Genomic DNA, 17,686 nt, shown 5'->3' with positions numbered 1-17,686 from the left:
TGAAACAGTTTCCCAAGTATAACATAAGGGTGTATACACTAGTGTAACAGTCGAAAAGCAGAATTAGTCATGCATTGATGTCAATGGGAGACTAAGGGAAAATTTGATTTAAATGGAAGTTAGGATTCGCCCCTAAGCTGAGTGGAATAATTGCACTATGAAGTGCATAACTACATTCTTGGTTCTTCATCTCCAGGCCGTTTCCAGAACTCACTCTGATGTAGTTGGCATTGACGTAGTCGGAGCCAGGCACATCTGTGTCTGCTTCCCTGATCTCCACCCGTGTGGTGTCAACTGGAACACAGACCGGGATTAGAGTCATTGGTCACACACACAGGGAGGTTTTGTAGACAGGAGGTTCAAGTTGATATCTCACTCACAAGGGAGGATGTTCTTGTATCTGTTTTTACTCTTGTTCTCTGCTCTCTGCCCTTCTTTCCTAGGGTAGAGGAGCTTACACTCCTGCTGCTGTAGCACCTGGAAGAAGAGAGAAGAGAACAAGGTGAGAGAAAGAAGACACAAAAAAGTCAGACAGAGGCAGTATCTGAAATGGCTTTCCCTATTGGCAATCTAGTGCAATGCTTTTGACCAAAGCCTAGGAAGTCATTTTGGAGAGAAGAGTCTAATCTGAGCCATAAACAAATCCCTTAGACCCAGGTATCCCAAATGGCACCATATGTGCCAAGATATAGTGCACCTTTGATCAGGGCCCATAACCAGACTATGACAGGAACCAGTGGTGTCCATCTTAGAGTTAACAATAATGTGCTGTGTGTTGTCCTTCAGGAAAAGCCTCATAAACATACTGGATTTACATCCTCCAGACGAGCTTCATTGCCATACAACACTCCTTCCATGACCTCCAACTGCTCTTAAACGCTAGTAAAACTAAATGCATGCTCTTCAACCGATCGCTGCCCGCACCCGCCCGCCCGTCTAGCATCACTACTCTGGACGGTTCTGACTTATAATATATGGACAACTACAAATACCTTGGTGTCTGGTTAGACTGTAAACTCTCCTTCCAGATTCACATTAAGCATCTCCAATCCAAAATTAAATCTAGAATCGGCTTCCTATTTCGCTACAAAGCATCCTTCACTCATACTGCCAAACATACCCTTGTAAAACTGACTATCCTACCGATCCTTGACTTCGGCGATGTCATTTACAAAATAGCCTCCAACAATCTACTCAGCAAATTGGATGCAGTCTATCACAGTGTCATCCGTTTTGTCACCAAAGCCCCATATACTACCCACCACTGCGACCTGTATGCTCTCGTTGGCTGGCCCTCGTTTCATATTTGTTGCCAGACCCACTGGCTCCAAGTCATCTATAAGTCTTTGCTAGGTAAAGCCCCGCCTTATCGCAGCTCACTGGTCACCATAGCAGCACCCACCCATAGCACGAGCTCCAGCAGGTATAGTTCACTGGTCACCCCCAAAGCCAACTCCTCCTTTGCCCGCCTTTCTTTCCAGTTTTCTGCTGCCAATGACTGGAACGAATTGCAAAAATCACTGAAGATGGAGACATATCTCTCTCACTAACTTTAAGCATCAGCTGTCAGAGCAGCTTACCGATCATTGCACCTGTACATAGCCCATCTGTAAATAGTCCACCCAACTACCTCATTCCCATATTGTTATTCATTTTTTTGCTCCTTTGCACCCCAGTACCTCTACTTGCACATTCATCTTCTGCACATCTACCACTCCAGTGTTTAATTGCTAAATTGCAATTATTTCGCCACTATGGCCTATTTATTGCCTTACCTCCCTAATCTTACTACATTTGCACACACTGTATATAGACTTTTCCATTGTGTCATTAACTGTACATTTGTTTATTCCATGTGTAACTGTTTTGTTTGTGTCACACTGCTTTGCTTTATCTTGGCCAGGTCGCAGTTGTAAATGAGAACTTGTTCTCAACAAGCCGACATGGTTAAATAAAGGTGAAATAAAAATAAATGTAAAAAAATTATCTTGATCTTGACTTTCATGTTTTGGAATATGAGGTGTGATTTACAATCAATCATTTAAATACACTGGCGGTGATGACGATACCACCACTCTCGTACCTCAAACTCTTCCCAGAATCCCTGTTTGGGCTTCTCTGAGTTGTCTGCCACTTTGTTTAGTTCCTTCACCCTGTTCTCAATGTTGGCTGCATTTATCCTGGTGGCATTGAAGGGCTTCCGTTGGGAAAGGGAAGAGCAAAACATTAACTCCATGGATTATCATATCCATATATTCACATTAAATTATATTACTAATATAGAATTTGCAGCTTACCCATACTAGGAATGACACATAATTAATATACTTAACACATCTGGTTTTATCAGAGTAGAACATAAAAATGGCAGTACAACATTGTTTCATGTGCGGCTGTCTGAATGCACTGGTTCAATCTCTCACCTGTTTGAGGTGAACAACAATTCCACTCTTCTCCACCATGGGGTTCTTCTTGTAGTGATCCACCAGGTCAGCCAGCGTGTCAAACCTCTCTCCTCCACCCACGTCATACTTCCCATCCTGCTGGAAACACACAAAAACTAATGTTTGTCAAAAGATGCATGTTTGAGTCGCATTGGGGAGCATTTTGGCATTTTGGCTAACCCTAACCCTCTTCCTAACTTTAACCTAATTCTCCTAACCTGCTACGTTAATTATCCTAACATCTAAGATCCACCACCATATTTGGTGTTATTTTCTGCTCATGCATTCTCATTTTGACGCAAAACCCACCACTGGTGTGAGTGGCCAAAGAGCTATTTCTTCATGTCATCCAACAAATATAAGAACGCCTGGGGTTTGCTAAAATGCATTGGCACCGGTGCTTTGGTCAGATGACATGAAAATAGAGCTCTTTGGCCACTCACACCAGGGGTGGGTTTGGCGTCGAAATGAGAATGCATAAGCAGAAAAGAACCCCATACCTACTGTAAAGTATGGTGGTGGATCTTTAATGTTATGGGGCAATTTCCATCCACTGGTCCAGGGGCTCTTGCTAAGGTCAACGGCACCATGAACTTTACCCAGTACCAGAACATTTCTGCCAAAAACCTGGTTGACTCTGCCAGGAAGCTGAAGCTTGGCCGCAAGTGGATCTTCCAGCAAGACAATAACCCCAAGCACACATCGAAATTGTTAATTGGCCACAAAATATATCTTTTTTTGCAATGGCCATCTCAGTCACCTGTGGTTTGAATTGAAGAGGGCAATCTATAAGTGCAGATGAAGGACATCAAGGATCTGGAAGGATTCTGTATGGAGGAATGGTCTAAAATACCTCCGAATGTGTACAACTCATAAAACATTTTAGAAAAAGGCTCAGTGCCGTTATCCTCACATTGTGACGTTATTGAAAGGTATTGAAAACAGGTGTCAATCATTTTGACCCCTACCTTTGAGAAAAAAAGTATTACTTGTTAAACAAAATCTATTTCTTTGAGCAATTGTATTAGTATACAATAGTAGAACTTCAAAAAATGTTGAGCATACAATATAGCTCAGTAGTTGAATTATTATATACACAGTTATTTTTTTTGCTCATCTTTATTAAGGATGTCAATCATTTCAGACCCCACTGTATATGTAAAGGCCCTAGCTGGTCTTACCTGGTAGCGAATCATGACATGGGTGACCTTGGTCTTGCGGTCTACGTTCTCGTGCTTCTCCTCGTTGGTGAGGACAGAGAGCACAAAGTCACCTGGTTTGCTCTGGCTCTCCCGTACCAGGAAACTGCCAGGCTTGCCCTTGTCCATGAGCAGCTTCTCAGCGTCGCGCCCAGAGAGGTGCCCGTGGTACCACCTAGTGTAGATCGGCAGACAATTTATGACTTATGTTTGAAAATACTAATACTATTAAAAAGCAATGAAGAATTGGGAAATGGAAATCACCCGAACCCTGCCGTTTACGTGTAATTGTTTACATAAGACATTGAAAAATGTGGGTGTTTCTGAATGTGTGAGTTTGCACGTGATGGTGTTTACAAAGAAATCTGAATTGTTTGTGTTTTTCATGTAAATGTTTTGGTGGTTCCGGCAAGAGCACTCAGCTGGTGTTTCATGGACCAACCATCCTCAACAGGGATCACACATTGTTTTTGGAACTAGATACAAACTGATACACTGTACGTTACAATGTGTAGAGACAGAAATGCCAGCACAGATATGTTTGAAGATTATAACAGGGTCTGTGTGTGTGTGCATTTTATTGTAAATGCTGTGTCTGTGGTTGTTTTCATTTGTGTGTGTGTGCAGCCATGTGTGTGCATGCATGTGCCTGTGCGTGCGTGTGTGTACGTACCTCTCGGAGGTTGGGTCCTTACAGTTGAGTGGGTACTTGAGCTCGATGACGTCTCCGTTCCTCTCTCTGAGGAGGTCGTGCTGCTCTGTGTAGTACTGCACCAGCTCTGCTAGCGTAGCAAACTTCTCCCCTCCATACAGGTCGTAGTAGTCCCCTGAGTTCTGGATCTTAATGTGGGTGACCTCATTGTTCCGCCTGACACACACACACACACACACAGAGGAGAGTGGTTGGAGTCAGGGTTAGTCATAGTGCACATTGTTCAGATAGATCACTATATATTATGTAACTGGTGCACCCTGCAGCATGTAGCAGAGGTTAGGTTAATAGGGGACCCCTGTTTTCTCTGTGTGTGCGTGATGTGAGTCCTGCCGAAAGGATAATGTATTCTAGCCACAGGTCATGCTCAGCACCTATTTAGAACCGCAGCAGTGTGTGTCATTTGTGTATGAAAAAAGTATGTGTGGGTATGGCACACACACAGAGAGAATACCAGGACTTGCGTTTTAAATAGTAGGCATTTTGTGTATGTGGGGAAAAAATCCTGTTTTATAGTATGTGACATTTCTGAAATGTTGTATGCTTTAAATGCCAGGATGTCATACTAATTTCGCATTTCATTTCGCAGTCTCTTCTTATTGCGGTCTTGTAGTAGTGGTTTCTTTGCAGCAATTCGACCAAGAAGTCTCCTCAGAACAGTTGATGTTGCGACGTGTCTGTTACTTGAACTCTGAAGCATTTATTTGGGCTGTAATTTCTGATGCTAGTACTGTTCTTGAAATTACCAAATAGGGCCATCTTCTGTATACCACCCTTATCTTGTCACAACACAACTGATTGGCTCAAATGCATTAAGGAAAGAAATTCCACAAATTAACTTTTAACAAGGCACACCTGTTAATTGAAATGCATTCCAGATGACTACCTCATGGAGCTGGTTGAGAGAATGCCAAGAGTGTGCAAAGCCGTCAAGGCAAAGGGTGGCTACTTTAAAGAATCTCAAATATATTTTGATTTGTTAACACTTTTTGGGTTACTAGATGATTTCATAGTTTAAGTCTTCACTATTATATAGTAAATATAAAGAAAAACCCTGGAATGAGTAGGTGTGTCCAAACCTTTGACTGGTACTGTATATAACGCGCAAAATTGGGATGCAAACTCATGAGCGCATCAGCTGTTCCGGACGACTGTGTGATCACGCTCTCCGCAACCGATGTGAGTAAGACCTTTAAACAGGTTCACAAGGACGCAGGGCCAGACAGATTACCAGGACGTGTACTCTGAGTATGGGCTGACCAACTGGCAAGTGTCTTCACTGACATGTTCAACCTCTCCCTGTCTGAGTCTGTAATACCAACATGTTTCAAGCAGACCACCATAGTCCCTGTGCCCAAGAACACAAAGGTAACCTGCCTAAATGACTACCGACCTGTAGCACTCACATCTGTAGCCATGAAGTGCTTTGAAAGGCTGGTCATGGCTCACATCAACACCATCATCCCAGAAACCTTAGACCCACTCCAATTTGCATACAACCCTAACAGATAATGATCTCTATTGCACTCCACACTGCCCTTTCCCACCTGGACAAAAGGAACACCTATGTGAGAATGCTATTCATTGACTACAGCTCAGTGTTCAATACCATAGTGCCCTCAAAGCTCATCACTAAGCTAAGGACCCTGGGACTAAACACCTCCCTCTGCAAATTGATCCTGGACTTCCTGACGGCCCCATGTAGTAAGGGTAGGTAACAACACATCCGCCACGCTAATCCTTAAACACGGGGGCCCCTCAGGGGTGCATGTTCAGTCCCCTCCTGTACTCTCTGTTCACTCATGACTGCACGGCCAGGCATGACTCTCCAACACCATCATTAAGGTTGCAGATGACACAACAATGGTAGGCCTGATCACAGACAACGACGAGGCAGCCTATAGGGAGGAGGTCAGAGACCTGGCAGTGTGGTACCAGGACAACAACCGCTCCCTCAACGTGATCAAGACAAAGGAGATGATTGTGGACTACAGGAAAAGGAGGACCGAAAACGCCCCCATTCTCATCGACGGGGCTGTAGTGGAGCAGGTTGAGAGCTTCAGGTTCCTTGGTGTCCACATCACCAACAAACTAACATGGTCCAAGCACACCAAGACAGTCGTGAAGAGGGCACGACAAAGCCTATTCTCCCTCAGGAGAATATTTGGCATGGTTCCTCAGAAACGCAAAAGGTTCTACAGCTGCACCATCGAGAGCATCCTGACTGGTTGCATCCCTGCCTGGAATGGCAACTGCTCGGCTTCCGACCGCAAGGCACAACAGAGGGTAGTGCGTACGGCCCCGTACATCACTGGGGCCAAGCTTTCTGCCATCCAGGACCTCTATACCAGGCAGTGTCAGAGGATGGCCCTAAAAATTTTCAAAGACTCCAGCCACCCTAGTCATAGACTGTTCTCTCTGCTACCACATGGCAAGCGGTACCGGAGCGCCAAGTCTAGGTCCAAAAGACTTCTAAACAGCTTCTACCCCCAATCAAATGGCTACACAGACTATTTGCATTGCCCCCCCCCATCTTTTACACTGCTGCTACTCTGTCGTCATCTATGCATAGTCACTTTAATATCTCTACCTACATGTACATATTACCTCAACGAACCAGTGTCTCCACACATTGACTCTGTACCAGTACCCCCTGTATATAGCCTCACCATTGTTATTTTACTGCTGCTCTTTAATTATTTGTTACTTGAAATGTTTTGGGTATTTAAACTGCATTGTTGGTTAGGGCTTGTATTCGGCGCAGGTGACAAATAACATTTGATTTGATTTCAAATCTATATCTGACATGGTACAGGTGTTTTCTAGACCATAGCCATTTGTGTGAGGTGTATACTTTTGTTTTAAAGTAGATTTGTTTAAGACTACCAAGAAACATTCTGTGTGACCCTGATTCAGCCCCTGTAGTAAAAGGTTATTAAGTGAGTAGTAAAGACAGATTTTGGATACGGCCAGAGTGTTTCTGTTCATGTACGTGTCTGCCCGTGCCTGAACAGAGCAAGAGAAAACACCACGAATACCCACATGAAAATAACAGGTTGATGTGGTCCGCGGTACCGTGAATACCCAATCATTTCTGCACAGGAGGAAACTGTTTGTTGATCAAGTCTACGTGGAAATAAGACTGTTTTCATAGTAAGAAAAACCTTATCAGACAATCTTATTCCTTTATAATACCCTGTTGATTTTGAGTGAGTATTTGAGAGCAACTGGTTTTCACTAAATGCAGGTGGCTAGGGAGCACAGATCAGGTCAAAAAACAATCTGCCACTTTTCAAAATACACAGTCACAAAGAGACACTGTCACACACACATAGCATTCTAAACCCGAGACATTCATGCTGAAGACAGTTCTTTTTCCATTTCCAGTGAAAATTTCAGAGCAATATTTGTCTGCAGCAAAAGGCCAAACCAATGCACAAACATGCACTTTGTCTTAGTACACCTACACATTTACAAGTCGGTTTTTGAGCCTGCAGCAAACCACAACTCCCACTCCACACACTTTTACAAAAAAGATCATACTGTTGCTAGTGATCTAACTCAGGAAGTTAGAAAAGTGACAGAACTGCACATTATGCTATCTGATATCTAGCTTTAATGCAATTAACTAGCCCTCTCTCTGCAAATTGATGATCAAGTAACGGCCATATAAAGTGGAACAAATCCTATTCTCTCCCTCTCATCCATCTTTCTCTCGTATAAACCTGCATTCTCTCCTTCCCTCCCTCCCTCTACATCCATCGGTCTCTCCTACAAACCTGCATTCTCTCCTTCCCTGTAATTGTGTTATGAATGTTTGAGTGGAGCAGTATGCCTCCCTGTCTGTGGCTACTAATGGCCCGTGGCGGCTGCACTGTGTGTGTGTGTGTGTGTGTGTGTGTGTGTGTGTGTGTGTGTGTTTGCACCATGCTGTTTGTGGGAGTTTAACACAGTTAATGACGTCGCATTGAGCCAAACATTCATCTAGATTTTACTCTGCGGATGGGATGGGTCTCTTGCAGACTTGGAGACATAGCACACAATCATTGCGCCATTATATATATATATATATATACACACACACACACACATATATATATACATATACACATACATATATATATATATATACACACATATACATATACATATACATACATACATACATACATACATACACACATATATATATATATATATATATACATACATACATACATATATAAACATTGGAGCTCTATATTTGTATTTATTTTATGCAGTCTTTTTGCTCATCTTTATCAAGGCATCTGAAAATTCCTGACTCTACTGTATGTCTAAAAAACAATATTCACATAACTCTGTACAACAGCATTACTTGATTTTGCCATTGTCAAAAGCAGAGATATATATATATATATAAAATATCTACAAAAGATAGGGGTCAAAATTATTGGATCCCCTGTTTTCAGTACTCCAGCACCCTGGATAACGACACTGAGCCTTTTCTAAAAAAAAAAGTGTTGATATTGGAGAACACGTTGAGAGGGATCTTAGACCATTGCTCCATACAGAATCTTTCCGGATCCTTGATATCCTTCCTCTGAGTTTATGGACTGTCCTCTTCAATTCAAACCACAGGTTTTCAGTGGGGTTCAAGTCAGGAGACTGAGGTGGCAATTGCAAAATGTTGATTTTGTGGTGATTTAAACAATTTGTTTGTGGATTTTGATGTGTGCTTGGGGTAATTGTCTTTCTGGAAGATCCACTTGGGGCCAAGCTTCAGTTTCCTAGCAGAGGCAACCAGGTTTTTGGCTAAACATATCCTGGTACTTGGTAAAGTTCATGATGCTGTTGATCTTAACAAGGGAAGCAAAATAGCCCCATAACATCAAAGATCTAACACCATGTTTTACAGTAGGGATGAGGTATTTCTGAATAATATGTATTTCTGTCTACCTACAAGCCCTTCTGACTACAAGGATGGAAGCCCTGCACTTGTTTTATTATATCTGGAGCAACATTAGGTCATCATCAATCTTCAGTGGCCCACCCATGGTTCGAGAAGAAGGAACACACAATGACACTATTTAGTCCCTCTTCCCCCCTTTCCTTTTATCTACTGGCTTCCTATCTCTCTCTAGTTCCAAAACATGTGTATCAAACAGGCCTTTGGACAGATTCGAACACATGTCGACATCAGTATATGTGAGTGCTGAGGGCAGAGTCACTAACCACTAGACCACCATGGCCACGTCTCTGTTACATAGTATCCAGTGAGAACACAATTCACTTATCAAAATGAGATGAATCAACATTCTATTAGGTCAATTTGACCAACGCATTTAATTGATTGAATCTATAAATAGCCCGACTGCAATGGAAATATGTCTAATGGAAATGAATGGAGGCAATGGCATACGTAATACGGGGAGAAAATCCATCCACAGTCCCAGCTAATGCCCTCTAAACTTCTCCTCTGATCAAGAGCATAGAGATGTATAAAAACACAACATGATACTAGAACATACACCACTAGAACAAAAGTTATGGCCTATGTTCCCAACACATTTTTACTGAAAGAAAACAATGAGAAACCAAGGCATTTCTTTTGATCTGAGAATTACATACACAGAGTATAGTAAACATTAGGAACATCTTCCTAATATTGATTTGCACCCCTTCTGTCAAGTTGGCTGGATGTCCTTTAGGTGGTGGACCATTCTTGATACAATCCTTCTTTAACCTGTCTCCTCCCCTTCATCTACACTGATTGAAGTGGATTTAACAGTGACATCAATAAGGGATCATAGCTGTCACCTGGTCAGTCTATGTCATGGAAAGAGCAGGTGTTCTTAATGTTTTGTATACTCAGTGTACATATGCGCTTCACAATTACATCGGCTACATCATGCTTGGCTGTGTAAGTTCTCACTCCCTCAAAATGCAGCATAGAGCTATGGTTGTCAAGGCCTCTCCCATAACAGAACACACTGTCTACTTAACCACACATTGCGGTCTACTCCGCCCACTACTGGAACAGTTAACATCATAGCAGAAAATGTTTAACCCCTCCCTCTCCACCACCACTCCCATACTTCCCCTGCCATCCAGCCCCCTGCCCAGGCCAGGAAAGGGAGAGGGAGAGGGGGAGATAAGCAAAGGGAAAAGCAGGGAGAATGAGATAACAGCCCATTGGAGTACCAGGGCATCCATTAAAAGGAGAGTCAACCTGGACCCCCCTAATAACATGCTGGTAAGAAGAAACACTAATGACTTGGTAATCACTCTCTCGTTGAGTGTGTGTGTGTGTGTGTGTGTGTGTGTGTGTGTGTGTGTGTGTGAGATATGAGATTGTGAGTATATACGATTGAGAGAGTGTGTGATATGAGTGTGTGTGAGAGAATGCTAGAGAGTGTCTGTGATGTGGGAGTATGTGTGAGCATACAAGTAAGAAACAGTTAGCTTGGTCACACTGGACCCTGGCAAGCTTAGGGTCCAATTCCGATTTAGGAAATTACACCTTTCTTACACACGCCTTTCCTACATACTTCTCAGTAGGTGGTATTCAGACTTACCTTATGAAGGTGTGTAACGGGCTTTGCTGGCGTGGTTCCCTTGTGTTCACTGAATAATAAATTTAACCGCTGAAAACCTTCCCACTTGCTGGCCAACAGGTTTTGCCATTCAATAGGGTTTTCAGTACATTTATCTTAAGCCATCCCTTCAAATACGGTGTACCTAGTAGTTAGAATTTTGTCAACAGACTCAATAGAATACATAGAGAGAACGGGTTCACAATATTAGGGATCAATGAAGGAAAGACATCTAAAATATATGCATATTTGTCTCCGTTTCTGCACCAATTGGTAGATTTAAAAAAATACTCTGATCGTGTAGATTATTTAAGGTTAGGAATGTATTTTACAGGTTTGCCTAGCATTTACACACGAAAGAAAGAAAACGGTGGTTTGATTCAGTCAGAAATTTGCTACATTCCGTTCTTCAACCCATGGTAATGTTGGAAGATTAGTTTACATCGAATTACAATAGGGAGAATATTTTACAATAGGAGGCTATACCCTCGTCTATTGCCTGCAGTAACTAACTGTGTGATGACACAGCCAAGTAGTGCCATTCGTCAGGTTCAAACTGTTATGGCTTGGTCTGCGCTCCGCTACATAACGATTTAATTAGCCTACATGTCTTTTTTTGTATTAGCAACTGTTACCAATGATCCTCAGCAACAACCACATGGCCATAACGGAATTCACAGAGAAAGCAAATTAAGGTAAACGAAACAATGTAATTAAATGGAATGATAATGTAGGCTATACCAACTAAAGGGAACTAACAATACATCGGCAGTTTAATATGGGTTGTTATTAGGCCTACTGACGGTTAATACTGATAGCTGCTAATATTTAACATGATTGAAATAGTAAACAGAGAACGTCGGGGTAGCCTATAATTAAGACAATTGAGAGTGCCGATCCCTGCAAGTTAAAAGGCCATACAATTTAAATTCTGCATAATGGAACAAGATTTCCAAAAACTTTACTGTGGCAAAGTTGATATGTTAATACGATTCTGCCTTATGACTGGTTTAACATTTGCCTCCTGTGATTTATAAGGTAAATATATATGAAACAAGTGTCACTTATATTTACAATTCCTTTAACCAAACAGATTACTAATTTCCCTAGCTGTTATCAATAGCTATTATCAAATTGTAAATTACAGTGCAATGAGAATGGGGTTATTTCTATCGGAAAAAATAAAGTAGATGCCGACAGGTTCGCTAGACCTTACTCATAGTTTCCTCACGCGTAACAGTGGAGAAATTAGGGAATTACTGTAAATCAAGGTCAGAATACTCATAGTTTCCTCACGCGTAACGGTGGAGAAATTAGGGAATTACTGTAAATCAAGGTCAGAATACTCATAGTTTCCTCACGCGTAACGGTGGAGAAATGAGGGAATTACTGTAAATCAAGGTCAGAATACGACGTATCTAGACACACCTTCATTTATTCCATCGCCACCCAAAATGAATATCAGGTGAAAAGCACGCTATTCCATTGCTTAGGTTCAAGGTCAGAATACTCAGAGAAAAATGCATAAACATTTAATTACGTTCCATTTACGAACGCTAAACTCGGGTCGGAATTGGGTCCTTAGTGAATAGGCAAGACGTAGCTGAATAGTCGCAAAGAAAAGTGTAAAGGAGTAAGTGTAAAGCATTACTCTCATCAGCTCATGAAAGCTGAATAATCTTTTTGTATTTCTCACCGTAAGCAAAGAAATAAACTCTTATGCATTCATGTTGGTACGTAGCCTACTTTCAACAGCAAAACAGTGCAGACACAAAATAAACTGCCAATGCTCTAGATAGAATAGTGCTAACTATTTCCCCCTTCCCCCCACCAAGCTAGTCCAAACTGACCTTACCGTACCATGGGGGGGCATAAATCACACAGCCCACAGGAAGGTGGTGGAGTGGGGGTGAGGGAGGGGTGCTGTTAGCCTGCGCTATAGTTTAGCCACAGGGCCTGTGGTCTGAAGAACAACAAATACATGTAATTTAGCCTGGTGAACGCAAACACACACAGGCAGTTAGGCAGCCCTCAGTCACCACAAAGCCACATAACACCTGGGGCATGCAGGGTCAGACCTCGACATGGGCCCCTGGTCTTAACGCTATTAAGAGCTACTGCCTGGACTGGCCTGGCTGCCACACTCACTGCTGTTGCCAGCCTAACAACCTTCATTCTTTCTCACCCCTCTCTGGTTAGAGCGTTGGGACAGTAACCGAAAGGTTGCTAGATCGAATCCCCGAGCTGACAAGGTAAAAATCTGTCTTCTGCCCCTGAGCAAGGCAGTTAACCCACTGTTCCTCGGGCACCGAAGATGTGGATGTCGATTACGGGAGCCCCCGCACCTCTCTGATTCAGAGGGGTTGGGTTAAATGCAGAAGACACATTTCAGTTGAATGCATTCATTTGTACAACCCTTTCCCTCTACCCTACATACACTCCCCCCTCTCTCTCTCACACACTCCTCTCTCCCTCACTACTCAAGCCAACCTCTGCTAAAGAGAGCGAGCTAAAGGACGATGCTGGACCTTTTCCATGAGCTCGTCTGACTGATAAGCCTCTTAAAAGCTTCCGTTGCCAATGCAGAGGCACTCTCTATCCTGGCGCTACAGGAAATCACAGAGGCTTGCTGTTTACCAGCTCTCCAACTACAGAGCTCACTGTTCATAATTCAATGAAATGTAATGTCATACATGGGGTCAGTGGCGTAAGTGAATTCTTGTGAAAGGCTATTTACGACCAGTTCTCGCTTTCTTTTCAACCGAGGAGGGAAACAAACATTTTCCATTTCGTAGAAACGTGGGAAAATAACAAACTAGCCATATTTCAAGCTTGAACTCGCACAAGCTGTGACTGTTCACCCAAAGGCAAGGCTCTTGCTCTCTTGCTAGCTTGCTTACTGGAAAGCGATCATTTCCCATTTCTTGAGGCTTGACTCACGAGACAATGTGCTCTGAATGATTAACTTTACACCAGGGGCAATGTTGTGGAGCATAGGCCGCTAACGCTAGGATAAAGAGCTAGGCTAAAGCGGTGGGCTAAAGCACTAGCAGAGAACCATGCTAACACAGAACATTCACGTAACATTACCTAAAGCTTCTCCTTTGGTTATTTGACAAATAACTTAACCAGATTGTTATTGGAAGACACATTTGTTAGCTGGGAACATGGAGGCCCCTACCTGATAGAGAGAGTAAAATCTCCCGGGTTGCTCTTGCTTGGCCGGGCTAGGAAACTGCCGTGGACCCCCCGGGTCAAGAGGAGCTGCTCTGCCTCGATGCCGGTGATGTTGGGGTGGAACCACCTGGAAGAACAGCGAGAGAGAATAGTTGAGCACAAACGCCAAATCCAGAGTAACTGCGCCAGAAACAGTGTTTCTCAATGTACCTGATTCAAATGATCAACCGGTTGAATCAGATGAGTGTGTTAGTGCCGGGCTAAAAAGAAACAGAGGCCCCTCCAGGAGTTGATTGATAAACATACCTTTAAACTCACTCATCAATCATTATTTCCCAGTAAAAGATTCAGTTTGGTGACACTAGTTAGAAACACATAAACCATAAGAGTTAACCTTTTGGAGAGCAGAGCCCAAAACTACGAATGAGGTTTGAGTAGTTAGCTAAGTAACTTTGGTCAACGAATGTGGCTCACCTTTTAGCCTGCTCTGGGGCAAGTTAACTCCATTTATCTTGAATTAAGTGTCTGAGATGTGGGTTAAGGACCAATAAAATCAGATTCGCTTCCTCTTGCAAAGATTGTCATCCCCTTGTTAATTGTGTCATTTGAGGAAGATGACTGATTCAATATTTTATTAATCAAATGTTTTGTGTACATTTGTTAAAATACGTATTACACAATTAGTGATGACAGCATTTGTTTTCCAAATTGTACATTTTTCACGCAATTGTATTTTGAAATTTGCAAAATGCAAACTGACAGCCGCAACCAACCATAGACATGTAATCCATAGATGGCAGTTACCATTCAAGTTAAAAGAGCATTATGTAGATTTTTTTGTAAGGGTCCAGCCCAGCACTGGTTGCAGATACAGGTGGCAAAAAAAGTTTAGCTAAGTGACAAAATGATGAGGCTTAGGGAAAAACCAGAGTAAATATAGGTAACAATTGTAATAGCTGGAGAGAAGTTATGGCCCTAAAAGGGCTGAAGTCTGATGCAGAGATGGCCTGTTTCCTGCTTGACAGGTAATTTTAACAAGACGTTGCATCAGCTACAGGAGCTAGCTAGTGTTAGCTATGAATGGAGAATCTGGGTTAGCTTTATGCTATCTAAATTATATGGCTGTCTTGATAAATAACTAAGGTGTACATGGTATTTATGATCTAAGACCAGTCAAGATATTGACATAAACATGTGTATTTGATAGTCATGATCATTTAGAACCTACTTACATTTACATTGCTGAATATTTGTTGTTGTGTGTTGATGGCTAGCTAACGTTTCTTGTGCATTTCTCTGTTTGAGAGGGATAGAACTGTAATGGTCGCCTGTAACGTAAGCAGCTGTAATGGTGTTCGGCAGTATAGTTGCCTCACATTTTTGAGACTTCCAAGTAACTAACGTTATTACAAAACATTACTGAAACAATATTAGCTAGCTAGCTAGTTAACATAATGTATCTTGGTAGAGAGTTGACAAGTAAGCTCACTAGCTAGGTTTTGTGACATACGTTTGTGATATAATAATGGGACATGTGTGAAATAAAAATGTAATTTCTCATCTTCTAGTTATGAGAAGGCCCCACCACAATCCACTCCAAGGGAAGTGTTACCTCTGCCTGCTTTATCAAGCATTGGAGTGGCATCCAGCACCACACTGTCAGATAGCTAAGAACACATGTTTAATTTCAATAGGAGAATAGCTAGATACCTTTTTCCTATTCCTTTCAATGATGGCTATTGGGTAGTGTGAACTTTGTGTGCATCATTTATGGTTGGTTTCTGTGTACCTCTCTTTGAGCCTGCCTTCTTTGAGTAGCCTATGTGTTTATCTCTCTGGTACTGTCATGTCTCCCTCTCTAGTATTCAACATGTTTGCCAGTAATGAAGATACTATATGCTTGGAGTATAACCGACTGTCTTTTCTAATGGGGGGATGAGTTTCTGAAGGAGCCTGGAGTGGTTGAGCTAGATGGGAGCACCATGGAGGCAACAAAAGGAAAAAACAGGCAACAAGGTTTTTTCCATTAACTATTCCCAGACATTATCACCCTATATGTGTGTTGCCAATATGGTACAGATCTTATTCAGTGAATTTACTTTTTTGTTATGTTCTATCGCTTCTATTTAGCCTGATGAGTATGAGCGTCTTCGAAAAGACCATAGAAGTAAATGAAGGTCAATGACCTAATGAATAGTGTGTAACATTGTTCTTAATATTTGTGTATTTACTTTTGTTGTTTGTATTTATAATTTATCATTAAACAGTACATATGGAAAGTATTGACTTTTTCCAAATTTTGTTACGGTACAGCCTTACTCTAAAATGTATTAAATTCTTGTTTTTCTCATCAATCTACACAATACCCCATAATGGAAAAGCAAAAATACGTTTACAATTTTTTTGCAAATGTATGAAAGATAAAAGGGTTCAGACCCTTTACTTTGTACATGTACTTTGTTGAAGCACCTTTGGCAGTGATCACAGCCTCGAGTATTCTTGGGTATGACACTACAAGTTAGCCACACCTGTACAGTGGCCAAAAGTTTTGAGAATGACACAAATATTAATTTTCACAAAATCTGCTGCCTCAGTTTCTATGATGGCAATTTGCATATACTCCAGAATGTTATGAAGAGTGATCAGATTAATTGCAATTAATTGCAAAGTCCCTCTTTCCCATGCAAATGAATTGAATCCCCAAAAAACATGTCCACTGCATTTCAGCCCTGCCACAAAAGGACCAGCTGACATCATGTTAGTGATTCTCTCGTTAACACAGGTGTGAGTGTTGACGAGGACAAGGCTGGAGATCACTCTGTCATGCTGATTGAGTTTGAATAACAGACTGGAAGCTTCAAACGGAGGGTGGTGCTTGGAATCATTGGTCCTCCTCTGTCAACCATGGTTACCTGCAAGGAAACATGTGCCGTCATCATTGCTTTGCACAAAAAGGGCTTCACAGGCAAGGATATTGCTGCCAGTAAGATTGCACCTAAATCAACCATTTATTGGATCATCAAGAACTTCAAGCAGAGCGGTTCAATTGTTGTGAAGAAGGCTTCAGGGCGCCCAAGAAAGTCCAGCAAGCGCCAGGACCGTCTCCTAAGTTTATAAAGCTGCGGGATCGGGGCACCACCAGTACAGAGCTTGCTCAGGAATGGCAGCAAGCAGGTGTGAGTGTATCTGCACAGTGAGGCAAAGACTTTTGGAGGATGGCCTGGTGTCAAGAAGGGCAGCAAAGAAGCCACTTCTCTCCAGGAAAAACATCAGGGACAGACTGATATTCTGCAAAAGGTACAGGGATTGGACTGCTGAGGACTGGGGTAAAGTCATTTTCTCTGATGAATCCCCTTTCCGATTGTTTGGGGCATCCGGAAAAAAGCTTGTCCGGAGAAGACAAGGTGAGCGCTACCATCAGTCCTGTGTCATGCCAACAGTAAAGCATCCTGAGACCATTCATGTGTGGTGTTGCTTCTCAGCCAAGGGAGTGGGCTCACTCACAATTTTGCCTAAGAACACAGCTATGAATAAAGAATGGTACATCCTCCGAGAGCAACTTCTCCCAACCATCCAGGA

The 17,686-nt window shown here is 42.2% G+C and overlaps 1 protein-coding gene across 6 annotated transcripts in view; it reads right to left on the bottom strand.

Moving 5' to 3' along the window:
* The window catches only part of LOC106566948 (tyrosine-protein phosphatase non-receptor type 11), a 102,815-nt gene that overhangs the window by 47,661 nt on the left and 37,468 nt on the right, over positions 1-17,686 (bottom strand). For 4 of the 6 annotated variants that reach the window (XM_045693339.1, XM_014135627.2, XM_014135628.2 and 1 more), the window contains 7 exons: positions 14,112-14,234; positions 4,317-4,511; positions 3,626-3,818; positions 2,424-2,543; positions 2,084-2,197; positions 381-477; positions 215-294 (listed from right to left, as the gene is read on the bottom strand). In XM_045693339.1, coding sequence (XP_045549295.1) covers positions 215-294; positions 381-477; positions 2,084-2,197; positions 2,424-2,543; positions 3,626-3,772 — 558 coding nt within the window. In that variant the 5' untranslated portion in view covers positions 3,773-3,818; positions 4,317-4,511; positions 14,112-14,234. The remainder of the gene's footprint in view (positions 1-214; positions 295-380; positions 478-2,083; positions 2,198-2,423; positions 2,544-3,625; positions 3,819-4,316; positions 4,512-14,111; positions 14,235-17,686) is intronic. The other 2 variants (XM_045693337.1, XM_014135629.2) reach the window with 1 other exon arrangement.

The sequence above is a fragment of the Salmo salar genome, chromosome ssa13 (assembly GCF_905237065.1).
Source record: "Salmo salar chromosome ssa13, Ssal_v3.1, whole genome shotgun sequence".
Classification (NCBI taxonomy): domain Eukaryota; kingdom Metazoa; phylum Chordata; class Actinopteri; order Salmoniformes; family Salmonidae; genus Salmo; species Salmo salar.
Note: the sequence above shows the minus strand (reverse complement) of the source record. Positions and strands in the feature narration are given on the sequence as shown.